We start from the raw sequence: 18336 nt of genomic DNA, 5'->3' as shown, positions 1-18336 counted from the left end.
TGATACAACCATACTTGACTCTATCAGTTACCTTCTAAACAGGGTTTGTAAATTTAAACTGACATTATGCTTATTTTGTTTTGTTAATCCTTACTCGAGGATATTTTTTCCACTGAATTTTAGACAGAGTGGAAGGGAGGCGGTGAGACAGAGAGAGAGAAATATCAATTGGTTGCCTCCCACACATGCCATGACCTGAGGCCAGGATTGAGCCTGCAACCAAGGTATGTGCCCTTGATCAGAATCGAAACCAGGACCCTTCAGTCTGAGGGCCAACGCTCTAACTACTGATAAAACTGGCTAGGGTCTGATATTATGTTTTAAACTATAAACATATGAAATGGAAATACAAGGACACTGTCCTTAGTACCATACAGCAAATATTGCAGGCACTATGCTAAGTGTTGAGGTTACAACAATCAGGAAAAGCAAGCACAGTGCCTGCCCTTGTGATATCGAGTCTCACAGATGGAATATGGGTTCAAATCCCAGTTCCCCCACTTACCAGCTGAGTACTCTTGGGCAGGTTATTTAGAATGCTTATGCTTATTTAAGATTTTTAAATTGATTTTGAGGGAGAGAGGAAGGGAAATGGGGAGAGAAGGAGAAACATTGATGTGAGAGGTAAACATAGACTGGCTGTCTCCTGCATGCCCCGCACCAGGGATCAAGCCCGAAACCCAGGTATGTGCCCTGACTGAGAATCAAACCTGCAACTTTTTGGTGCACAGGACACTGCCCAACCAAGCCACATAGGCTCGTTTAAAATGCTCATGTTTAAAATGATGGTAGTAATACAGAATTTACTGAGTAGTTGTGAAGATTATATATGAGACAAACATTACTGGAATAATCACACTAATACATAATTACAAACCGAGAAGTGCTATAAAAGAAAAGGTATGAGACACTGTTAACAACGTACAGTTGGGGAAACTGATTTCACTTTAGTGGGGTTGCAGAGACGGGGAAAAGTGAGAGGTGAGATTACTCAGACAAGGCTTTTTCTAAGGAGATCATATTAGCACCAAAATATGAAAGTTGAGTCATCAATTACTGATGACAAGCCTTTTAGGCAGAGAGAACAGTATGTACAAAAGCCTCCAGCAAAAAGACCATAGCAGGTTCAAAGTGCTGACAGAAAAGTAGTATGGCTAACGTGGAGAGATCAAGGGGAAGACTGGCAAAAGAAGCTGGTGACATAGCAGGCAACAGCCAGGTCAGACAGGATCACAAGACAATTTGGTCTCTGACTAAAGAAGTCTCCTAAAAGCTTTTAAGCAGTAAGTGAAATGGCCAAATATGCATTTTTAAAAACACTACCACTGCAATTGTAGACATGGGATTAAAAAGGGGGCAAGTGTTCCAGCAAAGAGACAAATAGGAGGCTTTTTCAGTGGTTTAGGTGAAAATGAGAGGAAGTGGAGATGAATAAGGAGACTTAGAAAGTAAAATAGCCTGGCTGGAGTGGTTTAGTGGTTGAGCGTCGACCTAGGAACCAGAAGGTCATGGTTTGATTCCTGATCGGGACATATGCCTGGGGTGAGAGCTCGATCCCCGGTGTGGAGCATGACGGAGGCAGCTGATGAATGATTCTCTCTCATTGTTGATGTTTCTAGCTCTCTTTCCTCTCCCTTCCTCTTTAATTATATATATATATATATATATATATATATATATATATATATATATATATATATACACACACACACACACACACATATATACACACACGCATGCACACACACACGCACACACACATAAAAATATGTGTATATTATATATATATAGAAGTAAAACAGACTGGTTTGTAGAATACCCAACATGTGGGAGGTAAAGAAGATAGCTCCTATATTTCCAGCTTAGATTACACCATGTACATAGTTTTTCCAGTTACACAACCTATAAGTTGTGATTATATCATTAGTGATTGAAGGATGGAAAAATTTCCTCCTCAGTCAGTGGTTTACATTAGCCGAATTCCAAGTTACCTGGACAATATTTCTATTAACTAAAACCTCCCTTTTTTAGGTCTTATCATCTTCAACCTTTCTAACATCATTTGATGCCACTCACTCCTACTTCCTAGAAATCATTTGGATTCCTCGAAACCTCCAGATCCTCTTATCTGTCTGAATGCCCCTGAATCGTACCACCACTCTTTTTCCTTTGATTCTGTAGATTTTTGTTGGATGTGGAGATTGGTCTCATCCACTCTCTTAGCTTCAACTGTCACTTCAATAAGGATGCCCCCCCTAAAACAGTCTCCACACAATGCTTCAAAAATGAATAAAGGATCTCTATGTATACGGCTAGGGAGGGATCTCTAGTACTATATAAAGTAAAATTTAAAAAGAAAAGTGAAAAAGCAAGCATGCCACTGCTTGTTTAAGAAACGATGGGGTTTGGGTGGGATGACTTATTTGCTTATATTGTTAAAACATAAAATTACTCAAAATTATATATAAATAATATTAAAAATAAAAGGATAAACCATTAAAGAAATTCTCTATAAGGCAGAGAATAAACAAGGTAGTCAGGTAGATGAAATGGGGATAGATGTCTGAGTTATCTGAACACACCCTGTGCTACAGATTTTACTTTAGAACTATATAAATGTTTTATATGTAGTTATACAAATTAAAAAATTTAAATCCTTAAACATCAAAACCAAAAATGAAACAATTGAACCTGTCTTATCAAGTGGGTGGCTTAGCCATGTAGACAATAATTATTTACTTCAAGTAACTTTAAAAGATGACGATTTGATTAAGAATCTCCAGTGCATACACATATTCTTACTGTCTTTCTTGCTTTCTGTTTTGACAGACACAACTCTATAATTTCTACTTTCAGCACCAATTCTATTCTTCAGTACTCTTACTCAGCAAGCCATATTTTTGTTTTATGAGCTGGTTTCACATTACATTCCAAGAATAGGTGGTACAGCAATGCCAGAGGAAGAAACGACTTAATCTTCTTAGTGGACTTACTATTTGCTGGCAATTTCTGTGCACACCACACAAAGCAGCAGTTCCTTCCATAGCAACAGCGCAAGCTTGTAGTTTTTCCAATACTTGTAAAACCAGCACTAGAAATATCAACATCACTAGCCTACTCTTGTTCCTCTGAGGTCTGAGATTCTAAGGCCAAAGGTTCAGAGACCATCACAAGACAAACAGCATCTCCTCTTCGGATGTTTTAAACTGACATTCCATAAGGCCCATACTCTAACTTATAATATTCCAAACTTTATCTTTGTTCTCAAAGCAATCTTGAAAAGGAACAAAGCTGAAAGTATCATACTATCTGATCTCAAACTATATTACAACAAGGCTATAGTAATCAAACAGTAGGTACTGGAATAAAAAGACACACAGACCAATGGAACAGAATAGAGAACCCCAAAATAAACCCATATCTTTATGGTAAATTAATATATGACAAAGGAGGCAAGAATGGGGTAAAGATAGTCTCTTCAATAAATGTTGGGTAAACTGGACTGATATCTGCAAAAGAATGAAACTACACCACTTTCTCACACCATATAAAAGAATAAACTCAAAATGGATTAAAAATTTAAAAATAACACTGAAACTATAAAACTCCTAGATGAAAACACAGGCAGTAAACTCTAACATTGCTCTTAGTAATATTATTTTGGGTAAGTCTTCTTGGGCAAGGGAAACAAAAGAAAAAAACAGCCCTAACTGGTTTGGCTCAGTTGACAGAGTGTCGGCCCACAGACTGAAGGGTTTCATTCAATTCCAGTCAAGGGCATGTACCTTGGTTGTAGGCTCGATACCCAGTAGGGGCCACGTAGGAGGCAGCTGATCAATGTTTCTCTCTCAGCAATGTTTCTAACCCTCCACCCCTTTCTCTTTATTTTATTTTATTCATTCATTCATTCATTCATTCATTCATTTATTCATTTATAAGAATTTTTGGTATGGTGTAAAAAGAATAAAAAGCTAAGAAAGAAAACAGGCACACAAAATAAAAATGGCTACAAACAGGTACCTTTCAATAATAACTTTAAACGTAAATGGACTAAATGCTCCAATCAAAAGACATCGAGTGGCTAAATGAATAAAAAAAACATGACCCATATATTTGCTGTCTACAAGAGACCCACCTCAGAATAAGGGACTGACACAGACTGAAAGTGAAGGGATGGAAAAATATCTTTCAGGCAAATGGAAATGAAAAAAAAAGCTGGGGCACCAATACTTATATCGGACAAAATAGACCTCAAAGTGAAGGCCATAACAAGAGAGAAGGAAGGCCACTTCATAATACTAAAGTGATCGATACAACAAGAGGATATAACCCTGACAAACATATGCATCCAATGCAGGAGCACCCAAATACATAAAAAAAAAAAAAACTCCTGGAAGATATCAAAGGAGAGAACAACAACAATACAATCATAGTAGGGGAATTTAATACACCACTGACATCACTGAATAAATCCTCTAGACAAAAAATCAGCAAAGAAACAGCAATCCTAAATGACTCACTAGATCAGATGGACTTAATTGACATCTTCAGAACATTTCACCCCAAAGCCACGGAATATACATTCTTCTCAAGGGCTCATGGGACAGTTTCAAAAATAGGCCACATATTGGGTCACAAGCAAAGTCTGCCCAAATTCAAGAAGATGAAATCATACCAAGCATCTTCTCAGATCACATGGCATAATAGTAGAAATAAACTACAATATAAACAACCCAAAATACTCAAACACTTCGAAGCTGAATAGCATGTTATTAAATACTAGAGGCCCGATGCACAAAAATTTGTGCACTGGGGGGGGGGTGGTCCCTTAGCCTGGCCTGTGCGCTCCTGCAGTCTGGGACCCCTCAGGGGATGTCCACCTGCTGCTTAGGCCCACTCCTGGGGGATTGGGCCTAAGCTGGCAGTCAGACATCACTCTGGCAGCCCAGGAGCCCTCAGGGGATGTCCACTTGCCAGCGGGGAAGCAGGCCTAAGCTGCAGTCGGACATCCTTAGCACTGCTGAGGAGGAAGGAGAGGCTCCCACCACCACCGCTGTGCCGGCAGCCAGCAGCCTGGCTTGTGGCTGAGCAGAGCTCCCCCTGTGGGAGCGCACTGACCACCAGGGGGAAGCTCCTGCATTGACCGTCTGCCCCGTGGTTGTCAGTGTGTGTCACAGTGACCAGTCATTCCCAGTTGTTCTGCTGTTAGAGTCAATTTGCATACTACCCTTTTATTATATAGGATTGATTGGGTTACCAATGAGATTAAGGAAGAAATTAAAAACATCCTGGAAACTAATGACAATGAAAACACAACAATCCAAAACCTGTGGGACACAATGAAAGCAGTACTGAGAGGGAAGTTTATAGCTCTACAGGCCTACCTCAAAAAACAAGAATAAATGGTAGTAAATCATCTAACTCTACAACTCAAAGAATTAGAAAGAGAGCAACAAGAAAGGCCCAGAGTGAGCAGAAGGAAGGAGATAATAAAGATTAGAGCAGAAATAAATGACATAAAGACCAAAAAAACAATACAAAAGATCAATGAAACCAAGAAGTGGTTCTTTGAAAGGATAAACAAGATTGATGAACCTCTAGCCAGGCTTACCAAGAAGCAAAGAGAGAGGACCCAAATAAACAAAATCAGAAATGATAGAGTCTAAATAACAACAGACCCCACAGAAATAGAAATGATTGCTAAAAAATACTATGGACAACTCTACTCCAACAAACTAGAAAACCTGGAGGAAATGGACATATTCCTAGAAAAATACAACCTTCCAAAACTCAATCAGGAAGAATCTAAAAATCTTAATAGGCCAATAACTTTGGAAGAAATTGAAGCAGTCGTCAAAAAGCTTCCAGCAAACAAAAGCCCGGGGCCAGATGCCTTCACAGGGGAGTTTTACCAAACATTCAAGGAAGAACTAAAACCTATCCTCCTCAGACTACTACAAAAAATCCAAGAGGAAGGAACACTTCCAAGCTCATTCTATGAAGCCAGAATCGCCCTAATACCAAAACAAGATAAAGACAACACATGAAAGAGAATTACAGGCAAATATCTCTCATGAACATACATGCCAAAATCCTCAACAAAATCCTAGCAAATCGGATCCAGCAGTACATCAGAAAGATCATACACCATGACCAAGTAGGATTTATCCCAGGGATGCAAGGATGGTACAATATCTGTAAATCAATAAACGTGATACATCACATAAACAAATTGAGAGAAAAAAACCACATAGTCATATCAATTGATGCAGAAAAAGCATTTGAGAAATTCCAACATCCATTTGTGATAAAAACTCTCAGCAAGGTGGGAATAGAAGGATCATACCTCAACATAATAAAAGCCATATGTGACAAACCCACAGCCAACATCATACTCAATGGACAAAAACTAACACCATTTCCCCTAAGAACAGGAACAAGACAGGGATACCCACTTTCACTACTCCTGTTCGACATAGTACTGGAAGTATTGGCCATTGAGATTAGAGAAGAAGAAGAAATAAAAGGCATCCAAATGGGAAAAGTAAAACTGTCCTTATTCGCAGATGACATGATATTGCACATAAAAATCCCTACTAAAGACTCCATCAAAAAACTATTAGACTTAATAAATGAATTTGACAATGTAGCAGGATACAAAATTAATGCCAAGAAATCTATGGCATTTCTATACACCAATAGTGAACTTACAGAAAGAGAGACTAAGAAAGCAATCCCATTTACCATCACACCAAAAAAATTAAGATACCTAGGAATAAGCTTAAGAGGTAAAAGACCTCTACTCAGAAAACTATAGGACATTGAAAAAAGAGATAGAGGAAGACATAAACAAATGGAATAACATACCAGGTTCATGGATTGGTAGAATCAACATCATTAAAATGTCTATACTACCAAAGCAATATATAAATTCAACGCACTCCCCATTAAAATACCAACGGCATATTTCACAGACCTAGAACGAACTCTCCAAAAATTCATCTGTAATAATAATAATAAAAAAAGACCCCGAATAGCTGTAGCGATCCTGAGAAAAAACAACAAAGTAGGTGGGATCCCAATACCAGATATCAAGCTGTATTACAAAGCCACTGTTCTCAAAACTGCCTGGTACTGGCACAAGAACAGACATATAGATCAATGGAATAGAATAGAGAACCCAGAAATCAACCCGAACCAATATGCTCAATTGATATTTGACAAAGGAGGCAAGAACATACAATGGAGTCAAAAGAGTCTCTTCAATAAACGGTGCTGGGAAAATTGGACAGATACATTCAAAAGAATGAAACTAGACCACCAACTTACACCATACACAAAAATAAACTCAAAGTGGATAAAGGACTTAAATGTAAGACGGGAAACCATAAAAATTCTAGAGGAATCCAAAGGCAACAAAATCTCAGACATATGCCGAAGCAATTTCTTCACTGATACAGCTCCTAGGGCACTTGAAACTAAAGAGAAAATAAACAAATGGGACTACATCAAAATAAAAAGCTTCTGCACAGCAAAAGAAATCATTAAGAAAACAAGAAAGCCCACTGCATGAGAGAACATATTAGCCAATGTTATCACCGATAAGGGTTTAATCTCCAACATTTATAGCGAACTCATACAACTTAACAAAAGGAAGATAAACAATCCAATTAAAAAATGGGCAAAGGATCTAAATTGACACTTTTCAAAAGAGGACATTTAGAAAGCCAAGAGACATATGAAAACATGCTCAAAGTCACTAATCATCTGAGAGATGCAAATCAAAACAACAATAAGGTACCATCTCACACCTGTCAGAGTGGCTATCATCAACAAATCAACAAACAACAATTGCAGGAGAGGATGTGGAGAAAAAGGAACACTCGTGCACTGCTGGTGGGAATACAGACTGGTGCAGCCACTATGGAAGACAGTATGGAGTTTCCTCAAAAAGTTAAAAATGGAACTCCCATTTGACCCAGTGATCCCACTTCTAGGAATATATCTCAAGAAACCAGAAACACCAATCAGAAAGGATATATGCACCCATATGTTCATAGCAGCACAAGTTACCATAGCTAAGATTTGGAAACAGCCTAAATGCCCATCAGCAGATGAATGGATCAGAAAACTGTGGTACATCTACACAATGGAATACTATCCTCCTGTAAAAAAGAAGGAGTTCTTACCATTTGCAACAGCATGGATGGAACTGGAGAGCATTATGCTAAGTGAAATAAGCCAGTCAATGAAAGAAAAATAACACACGATCTCACTCATTTATGGATAATAAAGACCATTATAAACTGATGAACAAAAATAGATACAGAGGCAGAACAGCATCGAACAGACTGTCAAACTAAAGAGGGAAGGCCGGGGAGGGTTGGAGGGGCAGGAGGGGAGTGGTAAGAGATCAACCGAAGGACTTGTTTGCATGCATATAAGCATAACCAATGGACACAAGACACTGGGGGGTAGGGGAGGCCAGGGGTAGGTCAAGGGGAGTGGGGAAGAGGACATATGTAATACTCTTTTTAATACTTTAAGCAATAAAACAAAATTAAAAATAAATAAATAAAATGGACTCGTAAATAAAAAGAATTTTTGTCAGTTTATTTGAGTCAAACTGTCAACAATTGCCGGGAAGCAGTACCTCAAAGGACTGGGATAATGCTCCCCCTTCCTCTCTTTAAAATCAAAAGAATATATATTTTTTTAAAAGATAAAACAAACAAATGGGACTATGTCAAACTAAGAAGTTTTTGCACATTGAAGAAAACCATCAACAAAACAAAAAGACAACTTAATGAGAGAAGATAGTCACAGATGATACATCTGATAAGGGATTAATATCTAAACTACATAAGGAACTCATATAACTCAACATCAAAAGAAACAATCCAATTAAAAACTGGGCAGAGAGCCTGAATAGACACTTCTCTAAAGAGGACATACAGATAGCAAACAGACATACGAAAAGATGCTCACCATCACTAATCATCAGGGAAATGCAAGTTAAAATCACAATGAGGTATCACCTCACACCTGTCAGAATGTATATTATCAATAAATCAATAAACAAGTATTGGTGAGGATATCATAAAAAAGACTGAAATCTTGCCATTTGTGACAACATGATGGACCTAGAGCGTACTAAGCTAAGTGAAATAAACCAGACAAAGACAAATACCATATGATTTCACTTATATGTGATATCCAAAAACAAAATATACCAACAAATAAGACAGAAACAAACCCATAGATACAGAAAACAAAGTTATGGTTGCCAACTGGATGAAAAATACGAAATGATTAAAAATTACAAATTGCCATTTATAAAAATAGGCATCAGGATGTAAAGTACTGCATAGAGACTATCATACCCAGTAATAGACAAACATGTAAATTGACCGTCCCTCTACTACGCACACCAGCCAATCAGGAGAGTATGCAAATTAACCCAACAAAGACAGCGGTTAATTTGCATATGTAGGTGGGAAGCGGTGGAGCGAAGACGGAAGGCTCCAGGCTGGAGCAGCGAAAATGGAAGGCTCCGGGCTGGAGCAGCGAAGACAGAAGGCTCCGGGCCAGAGCGAAGGCCTGGGTCCTGGGTGCTGGAGGAAAACTGGTGCAGCAGCCAGAGGAAGGGAAGGCCTATTGCACGAATCTCTTCGTGCAATGGACCTCTAGTAGTCAATAATACTTTAATAATTATGTATGGTGTCAGATGGGTTAGAGACTTAATAAAGTAATCACTTTGTAAGTTACATAAATGTCACTATGGTGCACACCTGAAACTAGTATGTCAACTACAATTTAAAATTTTTTTAATTTAAAAAGAATTAAAAACAAAATAATTAACATTAAAAATGAATTAAAATGATTTCTGATTGTACCAAAACTATCATATAACCTATAATACATAATGTAAATATTTATTTATACAGATATTTTATGTATTACATTGATATTTATTTTAATATATATGAACACATCACTATATATATTAATATTTTTATATATTTGGGGAAAATAATTATGTGAATGTAATTAAGGACCAATATTTCTAGTACTGTAGAAGTAAGATAAATCTATATATATAAAAAACTAAGCAATCTACACGACCAAACAACCAGAACGACTGGTCGCTATGACATGTACTGGCCACCAGGGACCAGACACTCAAGGCTGGAGCTGCCCCCTGGTGGTCAGTGCACTCCCATAGCCAACCTCCCCTGGCCAGCCACCCTCCCGCGGTCCCTCCCCCCGGCCAGCAGGCCCCAACTGCCCAATCGGGGCTGGGCCCTGAACTGGGGGTGGGTGGCAGCAGATGTGGCCCCTTTCCCAGGGGAGCCAAAAAGGCTGGCTCCCACCTCGGGGCCAGTGGCCAACCTCCCATGCCCTATCCCTGCCCCCGGCCAGCAGGCCCTGATCAGCCCACTGCCCACCCACCACAGTGGTGGCGCAGTGGTGAGGGGAGGAGAAGGAGGGGAGGCAGGGCACCAATGATGGTGGCATCAGCATCCAGCATCTGTTCCTTCTGCGCCCGGTGACCATCGCCTCCTCTCCTGACCCTGCCGGGGCCTTCAGGCCCTGATCGGCCTGGCCCCAATTGGCCCTGATTGCCAGCCAGGCCTAGGGATCCCACCCATGCACAAAATTTGTGCACTGGGCCTCTAGTATAAAATAAAAAAAAGTAAAATCCACCCTGGCTGGGTGGCTTAGTTGGTTGGTGCAGTTTCCTGTACACCAAAAGGTTTCAGGTTCAATTCCTGGTCAGGGTACAAATCTAAGTTGTGGGTTTGATCCGAGGCTGGGGTGAATATGGGAGTCAACTAACTGATGTTTCCCACTCTCCCTTCCTCTCTCCGTAAAGATCAATGAGAACATATTCTCGGGTGAGGATTAAAAGAAAAAAAGGTAAAACTCGGTAATTATAAATTAGACTTATATATACACACTTCTGAGGTATTTTCTCTTTCTCTTTTTTAAAGTAAAAAGTATATTAAATCATTCTCCTCAAAGACATAGTAAAATGATCAACCCAATGGTGTTGAGCATCCTAGCACCCGTATTGTGGTCTCCAAATACCTTTCCTGATTAAAAGAAACCAAGGATCCTAGAAGAAATGGCTGGTTCCAGGACTAGAACAGAAAATGACCAGTATCTTGTCAAAAGAGAAAGCAAGAGAAACAGCAATGACTATGGTGATTGTGTCAGGAGGACTCAGGAATCAATGTGAGGCTCCTATTGCCTAATGGCACAATTTGAGCACCAATAAGAATAACTACAACACATTTTATGTTAATAATCCATGACTTTATAATGATAAACACGAACACCTACCTACCACTCAGGAGTCACCTCTGAGAAATGCTAAGAAACTAAGTCACTACTCTAAAAATTAGCAATGAGCCCAGCCAGTATGGCTCAGCAGTTGAGTGTTGACCTATGAACTGGGAGGTCAAGGTTCCATTCCAGGTCAGGGCACATACCCAGAGTGCGGGCTCGATCCCCAGTAGTGGATGTGCAGGAGGCAGCTGATCAATGATTTAATCATTGATGTTTCTATCTCTATCCTCTCCCTTCCTCCATGAAATCAAAAAATAAATATATTTTTTAAAAATTAGCAGCAAGGGAAAGAATCAATGTTTAACCTACCTTCCCTGCTTAACGAAAGAATAGAGAAAGAAAACTCTTTTCATTCTAGTGTTATGATAAAGAAGAATGATAGAATGAAAATGTAATCATTTCACAAAGCCCTAATGAAATATGAATTTGGCAGTGATCATTAATGGACATAAACATCAGAAAAAAGAAAGACAACCAAACATCATATGCTTCCCAATTGAAATACAAATGGACATATGAAAGTATTTACACGCCCCCTCACCCCTCCACCCCTCCACCCAATGGGACCTGAATCTAACCCAGCCTCTACATTTTTATTTCTAGTTTATACAAAATATAAAAGAGAGAAAAGCACATTAAATGACTTTATGGAAATGGTCAGCAAAATTCAGAATAGGGCTAACTCTACTGAACTAAACCCAGTTTATCCAACAAATATGTTAGAAGAGAGGATAAAGAAAGCCAGTGAGGCAAAGGGGTAATTTGAGATTAAAGATATTTTTGAGATAAATCAACCAAATGCATTGTGTAGGCCTTATTGGATTCTTATATAAACAAGCCACTGTTTAAAAACTGCAACAAATAAAGATATTTGATCAGTGTCTGAATGTTTGATAATATTAAGGAATTACTATACATTTCACACATAAATTAATATGGTGATTATATTTAAAGAAAAATTTATTTTTTCCATAGCAATAAATACTGAAATATTTATGGATTAGATTATATAAAACCAGAAATTAACATCAACATAATCTAGTGTTTATGGGGGGGTGTCAGGGTTATTTTACATAAAACAAGGGTTGTGGACTATTAAGTTAATGGGTACATGGTGCTAAACTCAATTTTGGGGAATGGTTGAAATTATCCATCACAAAAGTTTTTCAAACTTTATGTCCAGCTATAAACTCTTCAGAGCACCAGTGTGACCACAGAAGACATTTCTATCTTATAGACAAGTTTATCACATTCAAAACCAATTCTCTTCACCTCTGCCTACTTCCCTGCCCTCTTTATCTGTGGAAAGGAACCACCATCTTGGCAGTGGGGCCTCTCTCATCTTCCACATGCAATCAGGTATTATCAAGTCCTGAGTGGACTATAACTTACCCCTTCCTTCCCTTATCACCACCATGCTAGTTCAGCTCTACCTCTCACCTACTGCTTCCTAACCCCAACTCATCCTACATTATCACCTAAGTCTCTGTTCCCAAAATATCCCTACAAGCATCTTATTCTTTGAACCAAACTTAATACTCTTCCCACCTCCGCTTAACATTGAAGATGTCTATTGGACTCTATCTCTAGTTTAATTGATTATAACTTATTTTATGTTTCTGTAATAGAAGCAGAGTAAATAAACACTGAAAACCAATTGATTATAAAGAGACATAAAACAGCCTCTTAAAATTGTCCTTTATATTTGAATTCCTTCCATTCTCACCTATTATAATTTCATGTCTTATCATTTCTCCACCCTGTTGATTATTTACGCTGCTTAGTTTTTTAATCTTCTGGTTTGATCATTCACATGTACTACTAGAGTTCACCTAAACTGTAATTGATGTGTAATATGACTAACAAAATACATCTGAAAATATTGTCATATATAAAGCAAAATGATAGGGCACTCTAGACAACAGAAACAAAGTCAGTAGTATTCAAAAGGGAACATTCAATGGAGCTATTTTACATTGTAGCTCACATAATGATTATTCCATTCCTTAAAGCTGATTTCACAACAATTACAAAAGTTTATTCTCTGCACCCAACCCTGTTTTGACCTTGATGAAAGTTCACATTAGGAAGAGTTGTGGATATTTTTTAAACAAAAAGAGATATTTTAGTTAGTAGTGGTCATATTCATTTAAAGTGAACCCTAAGTTCCTATAGCTCCCAATGGAAAAAAACACTGAAAATGAAAGTACAGAAACTTTAGCTGTGTGATTACTGAAGAGTCCAAAATATTACTTTTTAGATTTTTACATTTTAGGTTAACAATCATTTTTTTTATACTCAGATTTAGTTCCTTCAGAGATCTTCTGTTCCAAATTGAAGAAAGTGCCTAGAGCCGTGGTCAGCAAACTGCGGCTCGGGAACCACATGTGGCTCTTTGGCCCTTTGAGTGTGGCTCTTCCTAAGCCTTAGGAGTACCCTAATTAAGTAAATAACAATGTACCTGCCTATATAGTTTAAGTTTAAAAAATTTGGCTCTCAAAAGAAATTTCAACTGTTGTACTGTTGATATTTGGCTCTGCTGACTAATGAGTTTGCCGACCACTGGCCTAGAGAAACTATCAATGATTCATGATCCAAAAACAGACTAATACACTACATTTAAATTTAGCACATACTGCAGAATTATAGCTCACCTCCGCTGGAGTACATCCACTAGGAACCTGACATTTAGATATAAGAGGCCAACAGAAATCTTCTACATGTGGGTTTATGGAAGTAAGGAAAAAGAAAAACACCATTGGACCTCTAAATGTAATACCTTGGGCAATGCTACCAAATGAGGCTTTCAAAGAAATACCATGTAGAAAAGAAGACTTTCTTAAATTGCAGAAACTGTACTGGATCAAAGACATGAAAATTTTCATATCAATATAGAGCTTATAATTAAAACAGAAAAGAATTTTAAAGGGAGGGCTTAAAATAAAAATTCTAATTGTCAATACAGAGTAAAATTTCAAAGAAATGAAATAATGTCAAATATAGAATAATGGTTTTCTCTGCCAGGACAGGTAAGATAAAAGTGTCATCAGAGCTTCTACATTGGCACTATTTTATTCCTTCAGATGAATTTAGTCATTATTCTTCATATACATATATACCTTTAAAATATTACATCATTTCATAAATATAATGCTCTAATATTTGAAACCTTTTATTTTCAAGTCCTCCAACATTTCTGGCTGCCTCATTAAGAGGAGGCAAAGGCCTGGCTGGTGTAGCTCAGTGGTTGAGTGTCAACTTATAAACCAGGAAGTCATGGTTCGATTCCCCATCAGGGCACATGCCCAAGTTGCGGGCACGCTCCCCAGTAGAGGCTGTGAAGGAGGCAGCCAATGAATGATTCTCTTTCATCACTAATGTTTCTACCCCTCTCTCCCTCTCCCTCTCTGAATCAATAAAAATATATTTAAAAATAAAAAAAGAGGAGGCACAAGATTCAAGACTTAATACACTTACCTGATTAGATTTTTCTACTGTACTACTGGGAACCTCAGTAGTATCCTTCACAAAAAAATTATCTATGATGTGTCGCTCTGCACATTCTTGGCTACAAACTGGACATCGAATGACTCCAACTGAAAAAGAAAAAAAACGAGGTATAATTGACATAACATTATATTACTTTCAGGTGTACAACATAATGACTTGATATCTGTATGTATTGTAAAATTATCACCACAATAAGTTCAGTTAACATCCATCACCATGCAGTGACAAAATTATTTTCTTATGGTTAAGAATTCAAGATCCACTCTCCTAGCTACTTTCAAATATGCAATACATAATATTATTAACTACAGTCACCATACTGTACATTATATTCCCATGACATTCACTTTATAATTAGAAATCTATACTTTATGATTCTTCTCCCATTTCATTCACCCCAACCCTTCCTCAGGCAAACACCAATTTGTTCTCTACATCCATGAGCTCACATTTTTAAGTTTTAATACAAATCTACCAAGCACTAAAACCAACCAATCTCATCCAAATTGGGAATAGGATCTTTTATAATGTTCACTAGTGGCCCGGTGCACGAAATTCATGCACACTGAAAGGGAATTAATTAGAGGAATGTAATTTGACTCACTATCTAATATCAATAATATGTGAGCATGACACAGTCCATGTTTCTGAAATTCAATGACATGAATTTTAGCTATTACTTTGCCAAATAAATGGAATTTACAGATAAAAGAGCATTCAGCTTAATATTAAAAACTCTGCCGGGCGCGGTGGTGTGCGCCTGTAGTCCCAGCTACTCGGGAAGCTGAGGCTGGAGGATCACTTGAGCCCAGGAGTTCTGGGCTGTAGTGCGCTATGCCGATCGGGTGTCCGCACTAAGTTCGGCATCAATATGGTGACATCCCGGGAGCAGGGGGCCACCAGGTTGCCTAAGGAGGGGTGAACCGGCCCAGGTCAGAGACAGGGCAGGTCAAAGCTCCCGTGCTGATCAGTAGTGGGATCGCGCCTGTGAATAGCCACTGCACTCCAGCCTGGGCAACATAGCGAGACCCCGTCTCTGAAAACAAACAAACAAACAAAAAAATCTGGCTACCAAGTCAGGTATGTTTTCAACTTTTTGCCAGCGCTGTAAATTGTTTGCAATATCTGCCCATTTGGGGCTGCACATCATGGTTATGAATAAATCGGGCTTGCCATACTTCGTTACAATTGCCATAGCATCCTGATATCGCTGCTGCATATTTCTGGGACTACCCTCAAAAGATGATGGAAGTATTATCATTTTACCAATCAACACACTGTCATTTTCAAATCTAGATTTGAGATAATCCATCAAACCACTATATTTCTCAACTCTCAACTTAGATTGGTTTGCTTTGATGAAATTTATCCGATTGGCCTCCATTTTTTAATATGAATCCACGATAAACTGTTGAGTTAATTTTCCTACATTTAAAATAGGATTGAATGTGTCCCGCACAGAGAGATGAAATCCATAATACTGCATTTGTGTGACTCGTGTCCTTACATTTTGTCTAGTATTATTGTTGATTACACTGTTAACTCTGAGTCTTAATGTAATATATGTTCCCTAGCCTTTTCACCATGCGAAAAAAGAAAAGGATATGTCATTATTCTTATGTAGCAAACAGGATATTGATTTGTTTCATTTTAGTGGCATTTGGATTATTGGGATCTGTTTTACAATGAATGAGCAAGTCCCTTTCAAAAGTAGGTTCTCCATCTTCGTTTCTGAATGACAGCAACCTCGGTTACACAGGGAGAATTATATCTACCTGGGTCACTGTTATGATCGTATTTAATTGCCATTGTTACTTCCGTGGGAGCACTACCTTTTGCTGCTGCTTCAGATTGGGCTTCCTTTTCTACCTCATGTAGCATCTTGTATGATTTGTTAACTCATTTATTTCATGTATGAGGTTGATATTGATCATGAGTCTTTCTGAGCAGCCCTGGTTTTCTGGCATTGCTAATCTTTTACTTGACGCTTCAGCTGTATCCAAAATATAGAGTTGAACAAACTTCCGAGAAACACCATCCGAAAGATGTAAAGGTCCAGTACGGTGATAAACTTGTCCATGTACTCTAAAACAGTATGGCCCATATCCTGATGGCAATGCAATATTTGCACCCATGGAAGCAAAAGCAAAAGAACTATTTATGGAATGAATATTTTCCATGAAATTTTTACTGTCAGAATCTTCGTTTGTCATTAATCTTTTTAAATATGCCGGGTAATCTGGAAGATGTATATCATTTGGACAGACTTTCCCTTTGCTACAACATCGAGTAAATTTCCCATTGGATGGTTTTTCATCAGAGAAATTTAGTGATAGGCAATATTCACATGTAACAGTGATTCCACCACAACTATGTTCAAGGATTGCATCCTCAAATACTCCCATTTTCGCTGAGAAGGCAGTTCCTACCAGTACTGGTAGTACTTGTTGATGACTGTTCTCTAGACATATTCTGTCGTCGCCACCGCCTTCTTTCAACTTCAAAGGCACATTGGTCTTTAGACATTTTCTGTCGATGACACCAGTGTTTTTCGGCATCAGAGTGACATTCTTCCAGTAGCTGCTCTTCAGATACATCTGTCGCAGGCGCCGCCTTCTTTCAAGATCAGATGCACGTTGCTCTTCAGAGCTACGTTGTGTCAACAGTTGTTCTTTAGACATAGTCCCACTCTCTACTCTCAAGGTCTGAGATGCAGATGAATGAGAGTCCTGGCTGTCAGGCCACTGAGAGCTGTCTGACCAATGGCTGATTCCGTAGGGGTGGGACTTTCTCCTCCCTGCTGTCAGTTTCCACAGCTGTGATGAGGAAGCTTGGGTGACAGAGGAAGCCACGCACCCCAAGCCGCCCTCTCTCTCGCTCTGCTCTATGTCCAGCGGCCTCCTGCTCTGCCAAGTCCTCCAAACCTCCCACTCTCCACCCGCTCTCCCACTCTGATCTCTACCGGCGAAGGTCCTGGCTATGGCCTTGCCTCCTGGGGCTGGCGAAGGCCCGGGAGCCCACGGGCATGGCTAGGTGCGGCCAGCCTCGCCTCCCGGGGCCAGCAATTGTCCCGGGAGCCCGCAGGCGTGGCTTGGCGCAGCCAGCCTCACCTCCTGGGGCCGGCAATGGTCCAGGGAGCCTGTGGCCGCCGCCGTTGCCTCCTGGGGCCCTTGACACCTGTGTATGCAAATTAACCCGCAATCTTTGTCAGGTTAATTTGCATACCCACTTTGATTGGCTGTGAGCATAGCGGAGGATGGTTAATTTACATGTTTCTCTTTTATTATATAGGATGCTCTTCAAATTCATACCTGCTGCTACTTAACACAAAACAATTCAGTTTATGTACATATATGGATTTTATGTGTGTGTCTATACATATCCCACACCTAGTCCCCATAATTTTAAATGAGCTACTCCTCCAAATAAACATCCCTATGGACTACTCTTTTTCTTGTTTAGCAACTTCTCTTA

At 39.0% G+C, this 18336-nt stretch overlaps 1 protein-coding gene across 4 annotated transcripts in view; it reads right to left on the bottom strand.

The window, feature by feature from the left end:
* TRIM24 (tripartite motif containing 24) overlaps positions 1-18336 on the bottom strand; it is a 121463-nt gene that overhangs the window by 65508 nt on the left and 37619 nt on the right. For all 4 annotated transcript variants that reach the window (XM_059711903.1, XM_059711905.1, XM_059711902.1 and 1 more), the window contains exon 2: positions 14830-14948. In XM_059711903.1, coding sequence (XP_059567886.1) covers positions 14830-14948 — 119 coding nt within the window. The remainder of the gene's footprint in view (positions 1-14829; positions 14949-18336) is intronic.

The sequence above is a fragment of the Myotis daubentonii genome, chromosome 10 (genome assembly GCF_963259705.1).
Source record: "Myotis daubentonii chromosome 10, mMyoDau2.1, whole genome shotgun sequence".
Lineage (NCBI taxonomy): Eukaryota > Metazoa > Chordata > Mammalia > Chiroptera > Vespertilionidae > Myotis > Myotis daubentonii.
The sequence above is the reverse complement of the archived record's forward strand: the minus strand, read 5'-3'. Positions and strand labels throughout refer to the sequence as shown.